General features: G+C 36.6%; 1 protein-coding gene across 1 annotated transcript in view; it reads left to right on the top strand.

The window, feature by feature from the left end:
- LOC110452958 overlaps positions 1-25,516 on the top strand; it is an 89,256-nt gene extending 63,740 nt beyond the window's left edge. The window contains exons 2-9 of the mRNA XM_021501764.1: positions 643-915; positions 6,395-6,621; positions 6,917-7,091; positions 10,840-10,944; positions 11,797-11,920; positions 22,167-22,294; positions 24,290-24,560; positions 25,209-25,516. Of these exons, the coding sequence (XP_021357439.1) occupies positions 643-915; positions 6,395-6,621; positions 6,917-7,091; positions 10,840-10,944; positions 11,797-11,920; positions 22,167-22,294; positions 24,290-24,560; positions 25,209-25,497 (1,592 nt within the window). The 3' untranslated portion in view covers positions 25,498-25,516. The remainder of the gene's footprint in view (positions 1-642; positions 916-6,394; positions 6,622-6,916; positions 7,092-10,839; positions 10,945-11,796; positions 11,921-22,166; positions 22,295-24,289; positions 24,561-25,208) is intronic.
- Positions 25,517-25,726: the final 210 nt, after the last annotated feature.

Consider the following 25,726-nt stretch of genomic DNA (forward strand, 5'->3'; position numbering starts at 1 on the left):
CCGCTGCCGGTTGACAGGACTTGGGGTACAGATCTACTCTTTATCTGTATTCAATGTGTGTCCTGAGGTACATTTAGATCTGGTTAGTTCCTTGTCAAGATAACGTGACCGACTAAGTTGTCCGTGGCGGGAATAGTAATGCTCTGTGCCTAGATCTTGCCCAATTATCTGTTCTGGACAGCGTATTGTTAACGTCTACGTGTTCCCGTCAACTAATATCGTAATAAGGAACACGGTGTCCAGTGTTCACTGATCCTCTCTCGTTGTCACTAATGTGAAGAGGTTCAGCGAAAAACCCCAAATAAGCGTGAAATACGAAAAACGCTAATAGGGTCGTTTAAGACGGTAACAGGAATACATACGCTGTACACTAGTTCTGCATGTTGTAAGGTTGACTATTTCGAAATATGTTAATTATTTTTTATTCCGTCCATTTGCTTTATTTTTCTTCCTCATCACAACTGTTGCTACTATTTATCATGTTTTTATATTTTTTTTATATTTTGGTAAAAATTTACCCTTTAAGCAATGCAACAGTTATTTACAAAATGAAGCAAACGCCTTTTACCAAATAATTCTAAGTGATCATTTCAACTTCCGGTTACATCACATGGTCTAACAATTGTCTTCATTTGTTCACAGTGGCTGGCGACTCTGCATGTTCTCGAGCCAACAGGACGACGAACCCCCAGAACTGTTTGTTGCAAATATTGTCGCGGGCGGTGAACAAGGACTTGTTCTGGTTCGGCACTCCCTATCGCACCTTGTGTCCCACACCTGAAACCAATGTACTAGGCTGCGCAAATTCGTCCCCTGGCGTGGCGGACAGTATCGTCTCTCGGCTCTTCTACTCCGTTGGTATAGACGCCAACCTCGTTAAAAAGTACATCGACATCAATTTCACCTCTCCTGCTGGTAAGTAGGATATTGAATTATCATTGTCCAACTGCACTTTGGTTTTGCGTATATCATGAACCTCTCCATAACTGTAGCACTATTGTGTCAGGAGACGTCCGTTGACCAGGTAGGTCAGTCGATTAGGGCGATAGTGTACAACAATCAGATGTCCATGGTATTTTTGTTAATGATTTTTTGTTTATTTTTAACTTTATTATTTTTGTTTTTGTAAAAGTCCAGTAAGTTATTGTTTGCTTTCAGAAATTACATATCAATACTATAATCTTCCACGTTGTTAAAGCGTAGATATTTAGGTAAACGATTAACATAACAACAAATGTGAGTGGATGTTCCAGATGGTTGATCTATTATAAACACCAGGTCAATTTGTACATTTTACTTTCCATGTAGGTACAGTAGAATGTTCAACTAATAACATCATAAATACATACAGACATATTACGATATCCCGGTAAAGTAGGAATGGGCTAATGTCAGGCATGACACAGATAGTTAGGTATAATAATGGCCTGCCAGTTACTGTGAAATTAGACATTTTCGTTGGGCCCATTTTTCGTTGTTTCCATTTCGTGGGTACGTGAATTGGTAGATTACGAGTACCCTCTCAAGCGGAGAATAGCTTCATATCAAACTTGTAGTTACTTCGTGGAACTATGAATCGCTGGATGAAGATTACCCACGAATTTACGACATTAAGACCCCAACAATTTGTATGATTTCAAAGTATTTCTATTGACCCGGCAAATACTTTTGGTCACATGAATAGTATCACGTTGTTATGTGGTAATTTTGGTCACATGAATAGTATAACCTTGTTATGTGGTAATTCGGTCAGCTTCGCATTCTAACCTTGGAACTGTATCAACCTCCTCATTTTTCTAAAAATAAATAACAGAACGCGATACTTTATTCTATGTCATTGATACGTTTAAGTTTCTTTTTTTACTATTCTTACAATCAATAGAATATTCAAACTTCTTTGTGAAACATTTTATTCGGCTTATTTTCGGCGAAGATGTACGAAATCCACGTGGAGCCTGGTTTAGGTTCATACTGAATATAACACAGCATTACGATACCTTTGTAGCTTTATGAATAAATATATATGTCTTGCGTTTACTAGGTAGGTCGATAGTCTACCGTGAGTATTGATACATAACCACAAAGCGGCAGTACCAGAAAGGATCCCTTTTCTCCTAAACGCTGACTGGGGAATACGTTCATGTACATCACTTTTATTTGAAACGCTAGCCGACCCGAAATAGTTATGACAGCTTGGAGATTAGAAAATATATGACAGAATGTCTGTGACTGAGAAATAATAGACGCTGTTAAAGGCGTTCTGATGATTTTGGCCGTCACGAAAGAAATATGTAACCACCTGTACAGAATTGCTTTCTGTGGTTATATAAACGACCTGGCCACATAGATATCAGATATGCTCACTCGGACTTGTCTACTTTGTCTTAAATATATAAAAACAAATTGAATCGTCAAAAAGAAACGTCTCGATATTTATATTTAAAGAATACATCAGCGTGTCAGTAACTAGACAGAAAATCATACTAGATACTAAGCTGGGAATCACGTGACTTCTTATCAAAGTAGGTCATCCCCAGAGAAGGTAATGAGGTCGGTGATCCATTAAAGACAAATTGTAATGTTTCACTTTCATTGTGTCGATAAGGGAAGTTTTGAAAGCTTCATGAAATACATGTAATATCCATGCGTAAATAGCAGGAACCAGCTGTTTCGTCAATGTACTGTTTAAAAAATTGTAATTTTGCATGTAATCTACTGGAACTCGTGCAGGATCCTAAACAAATAAAATACTGTTTGGAAGGTTTAATATCAAGAAATTATCGTGTTTTGATATATAAGAAAAGGAACATTTGCATTCATCAATGATTAAGCTAATTACCTTTTGAACAACTGGGCCCTGGTCCTGATAGTAGAACACCTTCAATCATTTGTAGTATATATCTACCACCATCCGGAACCTAACCAAGATGTGATAAATGTTACATATGTAGTATCTGTTAGATTAGAAAGTCATTACAAATATATGGTAGTCAATTTTAAGTTGTTGTTTCATCACACCCATATCACACATCCCTCCGACAAGCTATTTTCCCTAACTAATGTATTGCTGGACAAAATCAGTTGAATTTTGACAGAAAACTTTATCATTTTTAACCTTGTTGAAATATCCTCTTATACCAGGTACAAGACAGCGATATTAAAACAATCAAATATTTTAGTGTTCTGTCCGTGTTAAGCTATTGAATATTTATGTTGCGTGTGGTGATATGAAAACATAAAAGTTTGTGTTGAGTATTGTCCGTTGGTGGAGCCCAAGGCGCCTTAACTTTTGCAGGCCCATAAACAAATAAACATTCACACATAAACATATAAATACATGTGTATATACATATATTAACTGGCTGTACGCATAAATGTATTTTAATCTGGCATAAATGTATTTTAATCTGGCTAAATATAAATATGTACTGTTTTTGACCTACACAAAGTGTGAACGTATTTACACCTCAGGCGTTCGGAAGGAGATAAAATAAAAATAAAAATCTTTCGATACATGTTTACTTTTGGTGATAGTTTTATTTCATGAGAGAAGTGTTTTCGATTCAAATAAAAAAAAGTATCTCTGTTACATGCATATATGGTAAACAATACAAGTAGATAACTAATTTTTGATTGCAATGTGTTTACATTAAAATAAGGAATCAAGACTTAGTCATTACCTATGAAATTATAACATTTATCTCAATGTTTTAGTAACGGATACGAATTGGCAAAAAAAGCAACTGATTTATGAATACTTTGGTAAACCACCCCATATTTACACGTGGGTAGGGATTCATCAGTCACCTTAAACGTTTCTTATCGACACTTTGCATGTGAGATAAACGACCTGTCATAACTTGAGAGCTAAATCTAGAACATTATTACGAGGTGTTATAGTCTTCCGCTATTTTTCGGGGTAGCTATCATAACGAATCACGAAAAGACAGCTACAGTACCGATGACACACTGAAACAAAACAAATGAAATGAGGAAACAAAATACATGACGGCGAAACCAGGTGTTTCCGTAACTTAAGTAGTAGCCGTTCTGATTGCGTCACACAAAAATGAAATATAAAACTCGCCAGGGAGCAGTTGCCATTTGATTGAACGTAATAATTTAAATACAAGTGGTAAAATCTAGCATCTAAATTTATGTTACCTTACCTGCATCGAATAGTTAAATGGGTGTATGCCGTCGTTTTGCGTCCGTCGTCCAGGAATTTACTTTTCTTTTAAATCAATCACTTTTAGTCAATAACAGATCAAATAGTTTTGTCTGAATGTCACTGTCGGAAGAAGGGGCAGATTAAAAAGGATGAAAAGGGTATAATTGGATTTTAAGACTAATCCTGATTTAAAGATGAAGGTGTTTTGGCTGATTTGACATACATCATTCATGGGCCAAGTGATTTCAACGTCTAATAAATGAAAAGTGTTGCTCTATGTAGGAGATTAAAGAAATGGGGAAAAAACATTTGAATTCCAAGATGTCTGCCACGGCATATGGCTCTGGTAGGAAACTCGCTACATTTTCTCAATTTCTAAAAGCCAATTTCAGTAAAACATTATATAAATACTCCTTCCATAGCCCTGTTTTATTTCATACCAATAACCTATCAAAGAGGACGAGTTGTTTTCTAATTGCCTTAGATATTTTTAACTTCAATGTAATTTCCGGCAGGCCAGAGGTAGCCAAACCTAATAAAACAAAACAAAAAGTCCAATTATACATTGTCCTTGAAGAAGGGACAACGTTTCTTTGTTTCACCAAGTTTAATAATGTTTCACGAGGGCGAATAGTCGAGGAGAAACAAAGAATCGTGATTCGTACTCCAAGGGCGATACATATTTCATTTACCGAAAAATAAGTAAATTGAACAAAAACAATTAAATAATAAAGAGATGATCAGATTGTAGCGCCATGTTTGTCTTCTGCGCCGTCTTTAAGAGCTACATGTAGGTTGTGGTAGTTCGAACCGATTTTTATAAAACGGCTACGAATAAGATAAATAGGACCGGGTAACTTTGAACGCGTGAGGCCGATACGTTATTTTACTACCCCGTCATGTGATCAGTATCATCCAACCAAACACCCTGTTATAATGATATCTTTCTCTCTTTTGTTGAAACGAATTGTTACCCTGTCTTTTGATTTTTCTATGTGCCACTGTCAGTCCGAATCTGACGATGAACACCTGGTTCTTTTATTTCTCTTATCAAGTAGAGGTTTCCTGAACTATGTAAATTAATTTCCTCTTTTCTGAATTACCATCAACCAAACATCGGTCAATACAGCCAAAGCCATGTCACGTGGTCCTCTGGATACAGTGTTCAGTAATTTATATCATATATACTATTTAACATGCCAGGGTGTATACAGACACATTGTGGGTGTTTTCGTGTTTTTATATATGATATTACCAACTCTCGTTTGTACCGTTGGGGGTAGTGGGAACGTTTCTCCTGTTGTAATAGATAGTTTCCTCAATTTTGTGCGGTACCCTAGAAGCTTTAAGAAATACACTTTACAGACGTGAATTTAAATCTGTGTATCCTTCCGAGCACTCGCCGTCTCCTTGATACAGATTACATACTTCTCTCAGCTGATTATGTGTTTAAACCGACAGTCAGCTTTATCATACATATCTCTTTTTATAGCCGTAGAGTAGCTATTTCACTAAAATACAAGAAAGAACAGGATGAAAGTGAAACACCAAGTTGCAGTCGCCAGGATTAACAGTTTTTTCAAGATTTTCATCTCTTCCAAAATTGACAAATAAATTTCGTTTTGGCTTGAAAAGTCCCTCCAACCCGAAAAAAGGAGATTGGATGGATGTGCCAGCAGTGAGTTTATAAAAGTCATTAAGACAGAAGTTAAAATACAAATATAGAAATCAATACTTACATGTAATAGATGCACGTCAAAAACATGGCCATTTCGTTATTTACCATGTCTCGCGCAGACTCAGCTGTCGAGTTTGGATTATTCTTCAATACAATTATATTTGAATACTTTAGTTTTATGGCTTCAATGAACATTGGATCGATAAAAGCACGATTACTGACACTTTGTGTAGACGAGAGTGAATGAGTTCTGAGATATAACCCAGTAAAACGTAACTGTCGTCACGTGACATTGACAGTCTGGTGAAACATGTATTCTAGGTCACTATATTGTACAATATTCTACACATCAATAACGAATCAGAACAATAATACGGTTGGGCAACCTAAAACCTATTTTGGCAAAATGTCAAAAAATTTGGAGGTAAATATGTTTTTCAAAACTCGAAAAAAAGAAGCGATTTCAGTCAAAATATCTGAAATCAGACGAACGCCTAAATGATTTGCATTTTTCGGGCTTGTATTGTATTTAACCTATTCTACAGGTACATACTCCGGCTGCGGAAACTCATGGACAGCAGCGGAGAAAGAATTTACTGTCGATCCACTCTCAGATGAAGTGTATCATCCATGGGAAGTTCGGATGCAACCATCGATCACGTGGGATGCCGAGGCGGGGAAACTGTACACACTGATTGTCTACGACGTAGGTTCTCATATACATCACGGTGTGTTCATCAACATCGAGGGAGGCGACCTGTCCAATGCCGAGGTACGTTATGTAACCTTCTCTACGTGTAGTTTACCTATCCTTTACAGATATTACATCAGCTGCTTTTAATCAAGCTAATCCGTATATTTTAATTTTAGTCATAGTTAACATTAAATTCCATTGTTATTTTAGTGATTATACCACTGAAGATCATTTTTAGCTCACCTGGCCCGAAGGTGAGCGATGCAGGCCCATTGGGCCTCTTGTTTAAATTTTGTTTTTGGTTAAAGTTTTAATGATATTTATGAAAAAAATATTTTATTGTGTAGAAATGTTTAGAAAATGTTGTTAACAGGCGATTGTGGCGTATCGGGGGCCTTTGACTGCTGCGGAGAAAGCCAACGTGTACACGTTCTGGCTGTACGAGCAGGCTGGGCACGTCAACTTGACCGATGATTGGCGTACAAAACTAACCACTTCCTTTGCTGCCTACAACATGTCTGACCTCAGACAAGACCTCCAACTCACAGGTAAGATTTTGTATATTGAAGTAAAAAAAAAAAAAAAATGTACCACATAGCTAACACAGGAATACTTAAGAGGAACGAAAGCGCGAGCCTCGGGGGTAATACATTACCATTTGATGGGATCCCATTGTGTATTGCCGCTTTCTGAACGGTCGACAGTTGAACCACCTGTCACTGTAGTAACGTCATGTTATCATTGGCTCAAATTTGAACTGTTTCTTTTTTTGAATTTAAAATGTCATCATTTTCAATTTATAAAAAATGTACGTCATAGAATTTTCCCGGTGCTTTATACAATAATGTAAAAAATAATGATCATTAGTATCTTTATTTGCTCATCGGCGACGAATCAATTGTTTGTATGCCTTATTGTGGCTGTCCCCGTCTTTTCGCTGTCATTCTTTCCTGCCCTTAAGAATATGCGTAATTTGTTGAACATGATACAGATATTCCCTACCAGTATAGCTCAAACGAGTTCGCACTTAGGAATTGTACGTGAATTTTGAATATGGTTATGACTCTTTGTTCAATTTGTATATCATGTATATTCTGCAGCATAGATGCTTTGCTATTTTACTTGCAATCGACAAACTTGCATTTGTTTCGTTAGAGGGCTGGGTGGTGCATAACTAATTCAAGTCTTCTGTCCCAAATACACTGAATTATTGTCCTTCTTTCTCTCTTTTCTTTGTTTATTTTTTTAACGTTATTTCCTCCCTTAGGTTAAGCTGGTCGATAACATCCTTGTTACTTGACCTATATCGCCAATCCATTTATGCAAGTACATTTATCTACATAAATGTCGAAAAGATTGGCTGTCAAATGCTGAGTTTAGATATTTTTTTTTCACTGAATCCAAACTTATTTTAAAATATAAAAACTTATTAAATTTTTTTTTTTTGTCTAACGTAAGTTTGTCCGTAGCACAACTTTTTTGCACATTGACACCAACATTCATCAAACATTTTATACATAAACACTTAAGTATGGTATATGCCACCCTTTATGCAGAATCATGACTCATTGTCCTTGGTGTTACGAATATGTGCCAAGAAAGAAAATCCTAAAATAAGCGTTTAAAAAAAGTGATGTAGTGTCGATGTTGTATTTCTTTCGTAACATTTCAATAACTTGGATATTTAATTGCAAGATTTATTAGTGGATCTCAATGTATCAACAACTTCTTGGATGTATTAGTTACTAACTCTATCTTGTAAAACTCCCCCGAGGTTACGACCACGTGATTAAAGTAATGCTAAAGCACATTAATAGTGCAGTCTAAATGATACTCGGTGGCGATGTAAATAGTGTTCCATTTTAATAGTCCTCTTCTCAAGGTGATATAGGGGCATAGAGAGTTGACATAGTTTGAAAGGATTTGCTTTGCAATTCGAGACAGTCAAAAATAGTACAAATAGTTTTCTGGCATTCTCAATGGGTTTTTTTTATAGTTAAAGATGCTTTAGAAAGTCGAGAAATAAAGAATAGGTGTTGTACTCCTTGGTGTTGGGAGACTAACCCTAATTTGCAATATTAATTTTAATGAGAATATTTTCCCATTAAAGCATAAATAACCAGCCTAGCGATAACAGATCAGCTGGGCCTCTTGTTAAGATATTGCATGTTTAACGTCCCTCTTCATCCGTTTGTGTTGACAAATTTGCGAAAGCTTGGTTTTTAGCTCACCTGGCCCGAGGGGCCAAGTGAGCTTATGCCATGGTGCAGCGTCCGTTGTCTGTCGTCCGTCGTTCGTCGTCCGGCGTCAATATTTTACTTTAAACAACTTCTACTTCATAACCAAAAGGCCTAGGGTGATGATATTTGGCCAGAAGCAAACCAGGATGAACGGCTACCAAGTTTGTTCAAATAAATGACCTTCACCTATTTTCAAGGTCACAGGGGTCAATTGTCTTAAAAAATCTTTATACAACTTCTTCTGAATAACTTAGAGGCCTAGGCTAATGATATTTGGCCAGTAACATGCTAGAATGAAGGGCTACCAAGTTTATTCAAATGAATAACCTTTACTTATATTCAAGGTCACAGGGGTCAAATATGTTAAAAACCTTTAAACAACTTCTTCTCAATAACCAAAAGGCCTAGGATGATGCTATTTGGCCAGTCGCATGCTGTGATAAAGGGCTACCAAGTCTGTTCGAATGAATGACCTTGACTTATATTCAAGGTCACAGGGGTAAAATATGTTTAAAACCTTTAAACAACTTCTTCCGTATAACCAAGAGACTTAGGATAATGATATTTGGCCAGTAACATGCCAGGATGAAGAGCAACCAAGTTTGTTCAAATGAATGACCTTTACTTATTTTCAAGGTCACAGGGGTCAAATATGTTTAAAACCTTTAAACAACTTCTTCTCAATAACCGAAAGTCTTAGGATGATGATATTTAGCCAGTAGCATGCTGGGATAAAGGGCAACCACGTTTATTCAAATGAATGATCTTTACTAATATTCAAGGTCACTAGGGTCAAATATGTTTAAAACTTTTATACAACTTCTTCTGAATAACCAAGAGGCCTAGGATAATGATATTTGGCCAGTAGCATTATGGGATAAAGGGCTATCAAGTTTGTTCAAATGAATGACCTTTACATATATTCAAGGTCACAGGGGTCAAATATGTTTATAACCTTTAAACGACTTCATCTAAATTAGCCAAAGGCCAAGGGTGATGATATTTGGTCATTAACAGGCTGGGATGAAGGGCTACCAATTTTGTCAAAATGAATGACCTTCGCCCATATTCAAGGTCACAGTGGTCAATATATGTTTAAATCTTTAAATGACTTGTTCTGTATAACCAATAGATCCAGGGTTATGATATTTTGCCAAAAGCATGCTTGGTTGGAAGACTTTAAACTCTGTTCAACCTAATGTCCTTTTTCTACATTCAAGGTCACAGGCGTCATATGTTTAAATCTTTTAATAGGCTCTTATGAGTCAAACACTGATATTCTTCCTGTAGCTNGATACAATGGTGAAAGTGTCAATTGTATTATGGTATTATTTCGGTATAAGATAGAGCAATTATGTGTGAGTAGAGCGTAAAATTATGAAATTGCAATGCAAAATTGCGAAATATTCGTGTAAATGATGTTAAAATTGTACTATTGATGTATATGATGATGTTTTGATGCTTATCGCTGTAATATTGGTGTAATATTTTGAGTAATAATATTTTTTCCTGATATGACAAAAGAAGATTTCTGACATTGTATGGTTTACGCCAAGTGCCCGATTTTATTTGCATATATCTTCAATTTCCAATGTTCTTTCACATTTATGTCCAAAGTATACATATGGTCCAATTTACATTGTACGTATACGCCCATTGTATGAGTGACATTTCTCTTGTCAATTCTCTACAATTCTTCGTGTAGTGAGACCAATGAATAGACGTTCGCTGAGTGTTTGTTTGTTTATATTTATCAATCTCTAGGTACTTAAAGGTCTACTTGAGATATCTTTATTAATGCAGTTTAAGAAATTAACGAGATTTCCATTTAAACTTTATTAATATTATAACCAACCATATATCGTTATTTTCATTAAAACACTTACCATTTCATTTCTGCAGAACACATTATTTCAGTTTTAGATCGGGAAGTGAAACTCATTGATACAAACAGACAATGCAATAGCAGTGTCGAAAAGAACAACTGATGTTACCTAATGTTAATATGTATTCGCCAATGAAAACGTGTCCGTGATAAAGTATCCGATTTTTGCAGGGCCTGTGGGACTGAACTGGCTCCTGGCATCCGCTGATGGGTACTCCATAGGGACCTTCTTGGCTAGGCGCATCCTGAACAACTGCCCTTTACTGTACACACGAGGTAAACAACATAGTGCACTACACAAGTAATGGTGTTCTCTACTACACAAGTAATGGTGTTATCTACAACACAAGTAATGGTGTTCTCTACTACACAAGTAATGGTGGTATCTACAACACAAGTAATGGTGTTCTCTACTACAAAAGTAATGGTGTTATCTACAACACAAGTAATGGTGCTCTCTACTGCACAAGTAATGGTGTTATCTACAACACAAGTAATGGTGCTCTCTACTGCACAAGTAATGGTGTTATCTACAACACAAGTAATGGTGTTCTCTACTACACAAGTAATGGTGTTCTCTACTACACAAGTAATGTAGTTCTCTATTACACAAGCAATGATGTTCTCTACTACACAAGTAATGGTGTTCTCTACTACACAAGTAATGATGTTCTCTGCCACATTATTATTACTAGTGTTATCTAATTTACAAGTTATAACTTTCTGTTCCACATACATTATAGTGTTCTCTACTTACTTCACACTTTAAATGAGAAATAGTGGTTGCTACTGCACAGTTAATAGTGTTCTACTACAGAAGTAAGATTTTGCTCTACTTCTCAAGTATCAATGTTCTTCACTAAACAAATAATTATGTTATCTACTACATAAGTAACATTATTCGTTACCACAAAAGTTACAATGTTGTCTAATAAACAAGTTATATTGTTATCTACTACATAAATAACAGTGTTATCTACTTTTCGTAAATTGTTTGATACAAATGGATCTTTAGCTTATTACCCAAAGTACATTATACTATTGTATGTATACACTTGCGACCTTGATAATTGTCTGACAGTTAGAAGTAGATACATTTTGGATTATGATTTTTGTGTCTATATACAGCACTGTGGAAGGAGAACCGGTTTTTCGCCAAGCGTGACCTGACACATCTCCAGGCAACTTTAAGCATAACCTACAACACCCCGTCTCTAGCGTTCCCTTCCTGTTGTACAGACTACACATACAGGTAAAAACCCGTCTCTAGAGTTTATGTCCTGTTGTACAGGCTACACATACAGCTAAAAACCCGTCTCTAGAGCTTATGTCCTGTTGTACAGACTACACATACAGGTAAAAACCCGTCTCTACAGCTTATGTCCTGTTGTACAGACTACACATACAGGTAAAAACACGTCTCTAGAGCTTATGTCCTGTTGTACAGGCTACACATACAGGTAAAACCCCGTCTCTAGAGCTTATGTCCTGTTGTACAGACTACACATACAGGTAAAAACACGTCTCTAGAGCGTATGTCCTGTTGTACAGGCTACACATACATGTACAGGTAAAAACCCGTCTCTAGAGCTTATGTCCTGTTGTACAGGCTACACATACAGGTAAAAACCCGTCTCTTCAGGTTATACAGACTACACATACAGGTAAAAACCCGTCTCTTCAAGTTGTACAGACTACAAATACAGGTAAAAACCCGTCTCTTCAGGTTGTACAGACTACACATACAGTTAAACCCTCATGTCTTCAAGTTGTACAGACTACACATACAGGTAAAAACTCATCTCTAGAGAATACGTCCTGTTGTACAGGCTACAAATACAGGTAAAAACTAGTCTCTAGAGCTTACGTCCTGTTGTACAGGCTACAAATACAGGTAAAAACTCGTCTCTAGCGCTTACGTCCCGTTGTACAGGCTACACATAAAAGTAATAAACCGTTTCTAGTGTGTACGTCCCGTTGTGCAGGCTACACGAACAAGAACAGTAGTGTATACGTATGTAACCTAGATTGTGCTTTTCTTAGTACCATTTTCCGTTGTGCCAATTCACTGGTGATAAGAAAAGGAGTAAAATACTCAGAACTGAGCAAAATAAAATGTTTAGGGGTAAAATAAAACGTCTAGGAGTAAAATAACCTGGAAAGGAGTAAAATTTTACCCCATACGTTTTATTTTACCTCTATCCGGGTTATTTTACCTCCTTGACAAGTTAAAGTACTCCTAGATTATTATTATACCCCCATGACGAGTTAAAGTACTCCTATTTAAGTTATTTTACCCCTCTGACGAGTTAAAGTACTCCTAGATTATTATTTTACCCCCCTGATAAGTTAAAGTACTCCTATCCGGTTTATTTTACCCCCCTGACGAGTTATAGTACTCCCCGATTATTATTTTACCCGTAGACGTTTTATTTTACTCATTGGACTTTTAAAGTACTCGTGGCTTTTTATTTTACTCGTGGCTTTTTATTTTACCCCCTTTATTTACCTGTGCTCCACGGCAACAGGATCTGCGCTGGCGGTTAGCTAGGCCTTTGATCTAACCGGGTAGTAGCCTGTCGACCACTTCGAGCTGCCGCGGGCGGTGTCAAGCATCACCAGGTAGCTCTGTTCATGTGTGAACACTTGTCAGTCGACAGCTCGCCTCATAATTAACAACGTGTCTGTGCTTTGTTCACCTATGTTTATTTGGTGTAATCAGAATAAAACTATGGAACTGTGCCGTGTTTGTAATTTACTTCAACTTGAAACTGGTGTTTTGGAATACGTGTTTGATACATACTCGATTTATGTCAAATTAAACTTTGAAAATGTGCCGTGTTTGTTACATACTCGAACAGCGCCGTTGAAATACATGTTTAAAACTATGGAATTGAGCCGTGTTTGTAATTTACTTCGACCTGGTGTTTTGAAATACGTGTCTGTAACATAATCGAACTGTGCCGTTAAAATACATGTGTATACACTCCATTAATATGTCAAATAAAACTATGGAATTGTGCCGTGTTTGTAATATACTTCGGCCGTGTCTGTTGAAATATGTTTGCTTATTACTCGATTTGTAATAAAAATATATTTAAATACATTTATCGTGTTTGTACTTTATTCGGCCTGATGATCTAAAATACGTGTTTATTAAACACTCGATTAATATGTCAAATTAAAACTATAAAACTGTGCCGTGTTTGTAATTTACTTCGACCTGGTGTTTTGAGATACGTGTTTGTTACATACTCGAACTGTGCCGTTGAAATAATACACTCAACAAATATGTCAAATAAAACTATGGAATTGTGCCGTGTTTGTAATTGATATCGGCCTGGTGTTTTGAAATACATGTTTGATGTTTTATACACTTACTATGTCAAAATAAAACTATAGAAACTGACGTGTTTGTAATTTACTCCGGCCTGGTGTTTTGAAATACGTGTTTATAACACACTCGAACTGTGCCGTTGAAATAATACACTCCATTAATATGTTAAATTAAAACTATAAAACTGTGCCGTGTTTATAATTTATTTCGACCTGGTGTTTTGAGATACGTGTTTGTTACATACTCGAACTGTGCCGTGTTTGTAAATTACTTCGACCTTGTGTTTTAAAATTTACGTGTTTGTAACATACTCGAACTGTGCCGTGTTTGTAATTAACTCCGACCTGGTGTTTTGAAATACGTGTTTATAACACACTCGAAATGTGCCGTTGAAATAATACACTCAATTAATATGTCAAATAAAACAATGGAATTGTGCCGTGTTTGTAATTGATATCGGCCTGGTGTTTTGAAATACATGTTATATACATTCCCGATTAATATGTCAAATTAAACTATAGAAACTGCCGTGTTTGCAATTTACTCCGACTTGGTGTTTTGAAATTCGTGTTTTAAACACTTGATTAATGTGTCAAAATAATACTGTGCCGCGTTTGTAATTTACTTCGACCTGGTGTTTTGAAATACGTGTTTATAACACACTCGAACTGTGTCATTGAAATAATACACTCCATTAATATGTCAAATTAAAACTATAAAACTGTGCCGTGTTTGTTATTTTTATCGACCTGGTGTTTTGAAATACATGTTTGTTATGTGTAACCACTCTGACACGCCCCCTTTACATATTTATATATTATTTGCAAAACAGTGTAAGTTATGACAGCAACCAATATATGTTGTATGGGTTAAGTCATCAATAGACAAAAAAAGAAGACATCAATCCTTAGAAAGAGAAGTTATACCTCCAAGACTGAATAACGGATATCGTATTCCGTGCCTGCATTAACTACATTCAATGTACACTATAACTTTTAGCTAAGGTATAGTAATATACAGTTGACACACCTAAATATCTTACCTGTGAATTAAAAGGTATGTTAATTACCTGTAGTTCTTACCACTTTATATTATAGCCAAAGGGCATTTACGATACCTACCTGTGAGTTAACAGGTGAACTAATTACCTCGGAGGTGTTACCTGTGAATGTCGTGGCCAAAGGGCATTTATAACCGATCCTCCAAGTAACACAGGTAGTATGGTGTACCGTCGCGTTTCTTTTTATTTCCAGTTATGGAAGAAAACATGTTTTTGAAAGTATTAAAGTAAATCTAATAAGGTAAAAATGTATGTGTATCATCACAGATTTATATTCGATCTAAGTCCGTGGTATCATATAGTCCAGGGCTCGCGCTGGCGATCGACACTGGCGAAAGTAAAACGTGATTGGCGATTTGAAACTGCTCTTGGCGAAAATGTCGATGTGGGGCTTTTGTTTAAATTACTGTCGACAATAGAAAAAACCGTTGGCGATAACTGTTTCTAGAGCAACTGTTACAGGTAAATTTAGCCCCCGGACACCGCTTGTGTACTACGTTTACGATGTCACGGCTGAATGCATTTCCGATGCAAGGTCATGTATTTGAACTCACCTGAGTTTTCACAAGGTCACCTGGAAACACAATGACTCCCGTCTAATATCAAAATTGCCTATTATCCAATTATAGCGATATTGTCTTATTCCGAGGGTTGCTCTGTGGAGAACAATAAGGTAAGCTAGGGTCGGGAAAGGGTTGTTTTAATTGGATTTGATTTACTGCAGGAAATCGCGTGAAGTGATGCGAGGCAATAACGAGGCACGGTCATTTGTGTGTGCTTATATTGGGACGCAAGCGGGATATTTTTCATGACTTTCTTTTTAATTTTGTTTAGCAGCAACAGGTATATAATTGCCAGGGTACATACAATTTAGTTGATATTTTGGTGCGTGGTTCTATCACGGTTTCTAATCTAATTCCGAGGTTCTATAAATAAAACGCGAAATACCATCAGGGTAACGTAGGCCCTAAACCGGCGTGACTGTACCCTGAAAGGGACATTTCGGTATTTTGGCTAATATTTGGGGATAAACGATCAATATAAGCAGAAAAGAAGACATATTTCAAATACTATAGAGTCAAACAGGGCATTTACGATACCTACCTGTGAGTTAACAGGTGAACTAATTACCTCAGAGGTGTTACCTGTGAATGTCGTGGCCAAAGGGCATTTACAACCGATCCTCCAACTAACACAGGTAGTATGGTGTACCGGTGCGTTTCTTTTTGTTTCCAGTGTTGGAAGAAAACATTTACGAATTCAAAACGAATTAGAGTAGATCTAAGTCCGTGGTATAATATACGATATTAGTTTTTTTTTATAAAAAATCTGAATTCTACAGTAAAGTTATTTTTGTAGTAATGGTAGTGATGATATGACATTGCTTCATGGGTATTAAATATACATGTAAACATATAGGAGGAACAAATGCAATCGGAGACTTATATATTACATATGTACGTCTCTGATGCAATTTATCAGCAGATTTTAGAACACTACAGTACATTGCAAATATATGAATCTTTAAACTAGCGCTAACGTCATATTATTTTGTTTTAAATCACTCTATCAGAGACGTATATATTACAGAGATTGTAAAATATACGTCTCTGTAATATATACGTCTCTGATTCTGTGTAGCCAGAGAAGTATATACTATATGTCTCTAGTGTAACCGTTAAGCTAAATGCATATCTTATATAAACGTCGTACGTCCCTGCCATAATAGAACCGCCCTCCGATGTAATTTTTAACGTATATATCGATTCGGTCTTCGTCCTGTCTTCAACCTTATTATATATACATTTACAATTAACAAACACGGCACAGTTCGAGTATGTTACAAACACGTACATTTTAAAAAACCAGGTCGAAGTAATTAACAAACACGGCACAGTTCGAGTGTGTTTAAAAAACCCCAGATCGAAGTAAATTACAAACACGGCACAGTTTTATAGTTTTAATTTGACATATTAATCGAGTGTTTAATAAACACGTTTTACAGATCATCAGGCCGAATAAAGTACAAACACAACAAATTTATTTAAATATATTTTTTATTACAAATCGAGAAATAAGCAAACATATTCAACAGACACGGCCGAAGTAAACTACAAACACGGCACAATTCCATAGTTTTATTTGACATATTAATGAAGTGCATAAAACATGGATTTTAACGGCACAGTTTGACAATGTTACAAACACGTATTTCAAAACACCAGGTCGAAGTAATTTACAAACACGGCACAGTTCGAGTATGTAACAAACAAGTATCTCAAAACACCAGGTCGAAATAAATTATAAACACGGCACAGTTTTATAGTTTTAATTTGACATATTACACAAGTGTTTAATAAACATGTATTTCAGATCATCAGGCCGAATATAGTACAAACACGACAAATTTATATATAAATATATTTATTACAAATCGAGTTATAAGCAAACATATTTCAACAGACACGGCCGAAGTAAATTACAAACACGGCACAGTTCGAGTATGTTATAAACACGTACATTTTAAAAACCGCCAGGTCGAAGTAAATTACAAACACGGCACAGTTCGAGAATGCAACAAACACGTATCTCAAAACACCAAGTCGAAGTAGATTACAAACACGGCACAGTTTTATAGTTTATATTTGACATATTAATCGAGTGTTTAATATACACGTATTTCAGATCATCAGGCCGAACAAAGTACAAACACGATACATATATTTAAATATATTTTTATTATAAATCGATTAATAAGCAAACATATTTCAACAGACACGGCCGAAGTAAATTACAAACACAGCACAGTTCCATAGTTTTATTTGACATGTTAATGGAGTGTATAAAACATGTATTTTAACGTCACAGTTCGATTATGTTACAAAAACGTATTTCAAAACACCAGGTCGAAGTAATTAACAAACACGGCACAGTTCGAGAATGTTTAAAAAACCCAGATGGAAGCTAATTACAAACACGGCACAGTTCGAGTATGTAACAAACACGTATCTTAAAACACCAGGTCGAAGTAATTTACAAACACGGCACAGTTCGAGTATGTAACAAACACGTATCTCAAAACACCAGGTCGAAGTAAATTATAAACACGGCACAGTTTTATAGTTTTAATTTGACATATTAATGGAGTGTATTATTTCAACGGCACAGTTCGAGTGTGTTATAAACACGTATTTCAAAACACCAGGTCGAAGTAAATTACAAACGCGGCACAGTATTATTTTGACACATTAATCAAGTGTTTAAAACACGAATTTCAAAACACCAAGTCGGAGTAAATTACAAACACCGCAGTTTCTATAGTTTAATTTGACATATTAATCGAGAATGTATATAACATTTATTTCAAAACACCAGGTCGATATAAATAACAAACACGGCACAAATCCATAGTTCTATTTTGACATAGTAAGTGTATAAAACATCAAACATGTATTTCAAAACACCAGGCCGATATCAATTACAAACACGGCACAATTCCATAGTTTTATTTGACATATTTGTTGAGTGTATTATTTCAACGGCACAGTTCGAGTATGTAACAAACACGTATCTCAAAACACCAGGTCGAAGTAAATTACAAACACGGCACAGTTTTATAGTTTTAATTTGACATATTAATCGAGTGTTTAATAAACACGTATTTTAGATCATCAGGCCGAATAAAGTACAAACACGATAAATGTATTTAAATATATTTTTATTACAAATCGAGTAATAAGCAAACATATTTCAACAGACACGGCCGAAGTATATTACAAACACGGCACAATTCCATAGTTTTATTTGACATATTAATGGAGTGTATACACATGTATTTTAACGGCACAGTTCGATTATGTTACAGACACGTATTTCAAAACACCAGGTCGAAGTAAATTACAAACACGGCTCAATTCCATAGTTTTAAACATGTATTTCAACGGCGCTGTTCGAGTATGTAACAAACACGGCACATTTTCAAAGTTTAATTTGACATAAATCGAGTATGTATCAAACACGTATTCCAAAACACCAGTTTCAAGTTGAAGTAAATTACAAACACGGCACAGTTCCATAGTTTTATTCTGATTACACCAAATAAACATAGGTGAACAAAGCACAGACACGTTGTTAATTATGAGGCGAGCTGTCGACTGACAAGTGTTCACACATGAACAGAGCTACCTGGTGATGCTTGACACCGCCCGCGGCAGCTCGAAGTGGTCGACAGGCTACTACCCGGTTAGATCAAAGGCCTAGCTAACCGCCAGCGCAGATCCTGTTGCCGTGGAGCACAGGTAAATAAAGGGGGTAAAATAAAAAGCCACGAGTAAAATAAAAAGCCACGAGTACTTTAAAAGTCCAATGAGTAAAATAAAACGTCTACGGGTAAAATAATAATCGGGGAGTACTATAACTCGTCAGGGGGGTAAAATAAACCGGATAGGAGTACTTTAACTTGTCAGGGGGGTAAAATAATAATCTAGGAGTACTTTAATTCGTTAGGGGGGTAAAATAAACCGGATAGGAGTACTTTAACTTATCAGGGGGGTAAAATAATAATCTAGGAGTACTTTAACTCGTCAGAGGGGTAAAATAACTTAAATAGGAGTACTTTAACTCGTCATGGGGGTAAAATAATAATCTAGGAGTACTTTAACTTGTCAAGGGGGTAAAATAAAATGTTTAGGGGTAAAATAAAACGTATGGGGTAAAATTTTACTCCTTTCCAGGTTATTTTACTCCTAGATGTTTTATTTTACCCCTAAACATTTTATTTTGCTCAATTCTGAGTATTTTACTCCTTTTCTAATCACCAGTGATTTGACACCGTTACATTAATGACGCAGTACCGGTATCTGTATTGTCTAAAACCATCTCGTTAAGTTGTCATTTCCTTTTAATTCATGGCTGATACTTAGCGAAATGAAATACTTTGCATTTAAATGCTTTTTTCTGAGTTGATTCCCTTTGGTTAGTAATTTTAGCATCCATAAAAGGTGATTTACAGACCACCTACCTATGTTTAAATATCTCCTAATACTCATTTGCTAGCTTTAACTGTTTAACAATTCCAGATGGACCGTCATGGCTTCACAGTATAATGACATTTAACCATTCTATACAACGACACCATTGCTTTACTACCATGCCATCTCCAGCAGCCGTACCTATAGTGTAGTACATAAAACCAGATATAATAAATTCTGATTATCGCCATCTAATTGTATATAACGAGGCGCGTGATTTAACAGCCAACCTGAGACACGTAAACACGCGCAGATCGGGCTCGTGAATAATTACCTTACTATGAACGACAATCAAAGTCTCCTCCCCATCCGGGCTGCATTAACGTCGACAATGTTAAGGTTAACTAAATGGCTGTGACAGGTTGGTCCCCGCGCAGTGACCACGGTGCGGTGAAACGTACGCCAATCCCATTCACCGAGATCTGTAAGGGTTGATGGTACAACTAATTGTATGACACCTGACGTAGCGATAGCTTCTCCACCCCAAAATAATCTCCACGTTGTGTCATCGTCATTCCTTATATCCGTACATCTACCGAACGCAGCCTGTACCGATGAGATCAAGCTTTGTATGGTGTGCTGACATTTTAAAATGTCATTAAGATATCGTTGTAGTACAAGCTGGATAATTTATAATTACGATATATAAGTTTTTCATAAATACATATAAGTTACTTCATTTCTACTGCAATGTTATATGAATTGTCATTTCACTTTGAGTTAAAATAAACACATATATTTTGAAGTTGGTTGAGCTTGACACCATAAGTGCTTCTGTTCTTGATATACCATGGAGTTATATGTAACTCCATGTTTACCTAGTTATTATAGGCCTCTGTCCATCACAATGGCCCTCGGCCAATTCCATATAAGATCAACTTATTTCTATATCGACCCACTTAGTAGGCCGAAGTCTGCCATATTGACCCGAAGCCACACTTCTATGGCCAATGTGACAAACCGAGGCCTAACTGATTAATGACACTTTTATCAGTTACATCTCTTACATAATGAACAAATATATAAAATTCAACGTTTACACAACAAATTATGCATTTTGTTTTTCGTCCAATCATGGACTATCAGGTTCGGCTTTTTGTGTTTTTACGTCATTGGACAGCTCTTCCATCGATGTCATATCTGGTGACCTCCTGTATTTAACACTTCCATCATGTCCCCATACGTTCCTTGTGAACCTGTCAGTATCGGTCCAGACATCGTTCATGTACCTAGTTATTCGGGATAAGGCTGTACATTTTCCGAATGACAGAGGGATGCGTTCGATTGGTGCACTTTTTCTTCTTATTGTTTTCTCTCGGTAAAATACATACAACGTACACAAAACACTGTCGAATTCTGACTGTTTCCTGTTTTGTAAGCCACACGAAGTAAAACATCCCCGTGTCAATACAGCATGCACGCTCTGAAGGACTTATGTTGCTTTCATTGAACAAATAGAGTCTTCTCTCTCTTTTTTTCTGAAAAATCCTCGTCATTAAATAAATCATTGTTTACCGTTCCCGTGCCTCCGACTGAGTCGTATGCAGACGCCATTGTGATAGTACGGAAATCGGAATGCCATTAATCATAAACATATTTCCAAATTTAGAATTCGATAATTATTATGGCATGTTATTTCATACTCTGATAAAAGTCTTCAAGCCAATCAGAAATAATTTATATAAGAATATTATTAATTAAAGCAAACTGGAATCACATGATAGTCCCCGTTTCAATCTACTGATGCGATCTTGTGTGTAGAGGTACTACGACTTAACTGGAAATAGACTCTTCTACAAGGAAATGTGTTGCTTTCCATGTAGGAATGTAGGAATCGTTCAAAGTGATCAGACCATAGGGGTAAGATATGGCAGAAAGGAGATATAGACGTTCAACTAGATTTCTGCTTACATGTGTACTTTGCTGCAGTCATTACCATTGTTTGAAAACTTGATGTGTAAAATAAATTCCCAATTCTCACTGCTCCGTTCATATATGCATGTACCTACACAAAAAGACTAGAACTGTTTTAAAAGCGTTTCATTTATATAAATACATTTTCTTTTTAAAGTGCCAAGACCTTCCAGACCAACCTTCTTGGGAATACTTTACAGCGATGCGGTGACGTCAGATCTTCGGTGGCGCCCTCTGTCGCTATTATCAAGAGAACTCTTCTGACGGATGCCTACACGTTTGCCGGTAGGACAAATCGCATTACCCTATCTGTTTTTAGTCTGTTTTATTTAATCATAGGCTGGCCAGAGAAGGCTCATCTGTCTTGAGGAATTCCAACCTTATTGATACAACTTTCTTCCCATAGTTCGGTATGTGGTCGGTTTCATGTCCTTTTACACTGGTTTGACTATATCTCATAAGGAAGCATTATCCCCCTAAACCAGCTTCACAAAGACATGGACGTAACGTATATGTGTAAAGTACAAACACTTTTCCGTCGAGTAATTTTATTCCTCAAGGACAAATGTTGGTGAATCCATTAATATTTCTGGCGATACAGGTAGCAAAGATGAGGTTACCTATATAGCTCCTATAACAACAGTGTTCAATAGGTTAAAACTGCTTTCCTTACATTACCCTGTTTTAATAAGATATAAATAAAACAACGCGTCATCAAAATGTGGTTTTTTTAAGTATTAACAGCTGCAATATCTTTATTGAAAGATGTCCCTGTCTTAGCCTATTATCGTCAGGTTTAACAATCAGGGTTTCGTCCACGATGACGGTCAATAATACATTTCTATCCCTTGTGAATGAAGTAGCCAATGTTTCGTCCTTGGGATTTGATTTGCTTTCTGCGTATCGGCTTTGGCATATGTGTATGACATGACATACTCTTTAGTTTAGCTTGCCTGCAACGACTAAAACGTCCTGTTGTACAGGCTACACATACAGGTAATAAACCGTCTCTAGAGTATACGTCCAGTTGTACAGGCTACACATACAGGTAATAAACCATCTCTAGAGTTTACGTCCCGTTGTACAGGCTACACATACAGGTATTAAACCATCTCTAGAGTTTACGTCCAGTTGTGCAGGCTACACATACAGGTAATAAACCATCTCTAGAGTGTACGTCCCGTTGTACAGGCTACACATACAGGTAATAAAACATCTCTAGAGTGTACGTCCAGTTGTACAGGCTACACATACAGGAAATAAACCGTCTCTAGAGCTTACGTCCAGTTGTACAGGCTACACATACAGGGAATAAACCATCTCTAGAGTTTACGTCCCGTTGTACAGGCTACACATACAGGTAATAAACCGTCTCTAGAGTTTACGTCCAGTTGTACAGGCTACACATAGAGGTAATAAACAATTTCTAGAGTGTACGTCCAGTTGTACAGGCTACACATACAGGTTATAAACCATCTCTAGAGTGTACGTCCAGTTGTACAGGCTACACATACAGGTAATAAACCATCTCTAGAGAGTACGTCCCGTTGTACAGGCTACAAGTTTACGTCCAGTTGTACAGGCTACACACACAGGTACATGTACCAGTGTAGTAGCGTCTACTACGTCTGAAATGGAGATTTCACCGTCGACTAGTATTTGTTATTCTCCTTTGTATCTATGCCATTAAGTGACTCCTCCTGTTCCACACTTCCGGCAACCTCACGCTTGCTGGTGTCTGTTGATATCACTTTGTGTGGATGTGGCGGGAGTTAAGAAATGCCTTGCTCCTACAGTAGTGTCTCTTCAATTCAATAGTCCTATGGTGACCAGATTAATTGTAAATGGTGACCATCGCATGAAATTTCACAATATAACCTTGCCAAAATTAGCTATGGGATGGCATTGCCCGATGGTTGATATAGTCATTATTTTGACGTCATAATGGCCATGTTGCATACATTTGACCCTCCCTGGAAGAAGTTTGATATATTCAATTAACAAGCATATGTGATGCATACACTAATTTGACATTTATTAATATGTACTTTGATGGACAAAATCTATGTTCTTTGAGATTGACATACTCAAAACAATTGTAAGTATAAGAACTGAACGATTCCAGTTGGCATAGCATGCTTCACTGAATTTGTCATTTCCAGTTGGCTATGAATGTAAACTGAAATCAATTAAATACTTATATACCCACATATTAAATAATTACCTATTTAAATTCAAGTGCCGTTACCTACACAGTCTCGTTGTTGATTATTGTCACAGGAACCTTGCATACGTTGATCATGATTGACCTTGACGTACCGAACCCCCTGGTTGGTACCGAAACCGAACCACTGCTACACTGGCAAATCATCAACATCCCCAACGGGACGGTCGAGCTGGGGGAGACAGTCCAGACGTACCGGGGCCCCGCCCCTCCCGACAACACCACACATACCTACTACTACCTCTTGTACCAACAGAACAAACGTCTAAACGTCGACGATATGGGGAGATATGTCGACCCTGACTGCCCCGAGTCTGTGGCCGGAAGGTAAGTACGGAGCACAACATGTGTTTTAGTGAACTGGAGCACCACACTTGTTTTCAAGAAGATTATCTGTTGCCTCAAATCTGATTCTTCAACATTTTTACTCGCTTATCATTGTTCATGAAATTTAACTACATGTTCAGACAACAACGCGAAATGAAATAATGATAGCAACATTGCAACATTTAAATGAATTTGTATATATTTAGAAGACTTTCTGAAACAATAGAAGTGAACAATGCAAGAAAAAATAATCTTGAAGCAATAATAAACACGAAGAAGCAAATCAAGTCGTTATCTTTTTTCGTTAATGATGACATATTAGAATACCTAATTGGCAATGGTTTGATAAGTCAGATGAATTTTAGTAAGATACTTACTCATGTTATTTATTAAACATGAATAATATAAGCATAAACATTAATTTCAATGATCAGTTTAGGATATACATAATATTGTATCAAGTTTCCACATTTACTTTGCAATCGTTAGGATTTATGTTCGTGTTCTGCATCGTCCGCATTTGTCAACGGGAAGTATATAGCATTGCCATTAGATATTTTTATTTACGAAAATAAACGATTTGTTAGTTCTTTATTTTATCAACACGACATTACGCAATTCCTTTGTAATATGTTTGTTTTGTTGTAGGTGCCTGTTCAACCTTGCATTGTTTGTGCTCGAGAGTGCGTCACCAACAACTCCACAAGGCGCCAACTGGATTCGAGCTGAGAACGACGAGTATATCAGATATACACATATCCAGAACGGTGGAAATGAGGAAGAAATCTGCGCAGACGTAGACGGTTACGACAATCCATGTCCGGTAGATCCGGTTAATGGTGCTACGAGGTCAATAAGCACGTGCAATCTGCTTGCTACCATGTTAATATTTACAATAATATTGCTCAATCGAGTGCGAGGAATAGGTTATTTTTGAATGGCCAGTTCCTGACATGTGTGAAAGAGACACGTCATCTGATTGGCTGATATAACACGTTTGCGAGAGAGACATCATCTGAATGGCTGATATTACTCATCCCAATGACAACTTTCTGTTGTTTGGCAACCTTTTTTTTCAGAATTTTCAAAATATTTTCTAAATGTGGAAAAAATAGACGTGTTGGTGGCCATTTCCTGTACCGTAGTATATAGTATGTGGGCATGGT

The sequence above is a fragment of the Mizuhopecten yessoensis genome, unplaced genomic scaffold (genome assembly GCF_002113885.1).
Source record: "Mizuhopecten yessoensis strain PY_sf001 unplaced genomic scaffold, ASM211388v2 scaffold83, whole genome shotgun sequence".
Taxonomy (NCBI): domain Eukaryota; kingdom Metazoa; phylum Mollusca; class Bivalvia; order Pectinida; family Pectinidae; genus Mizuhopecten; species Mizuhopecten yessoensis.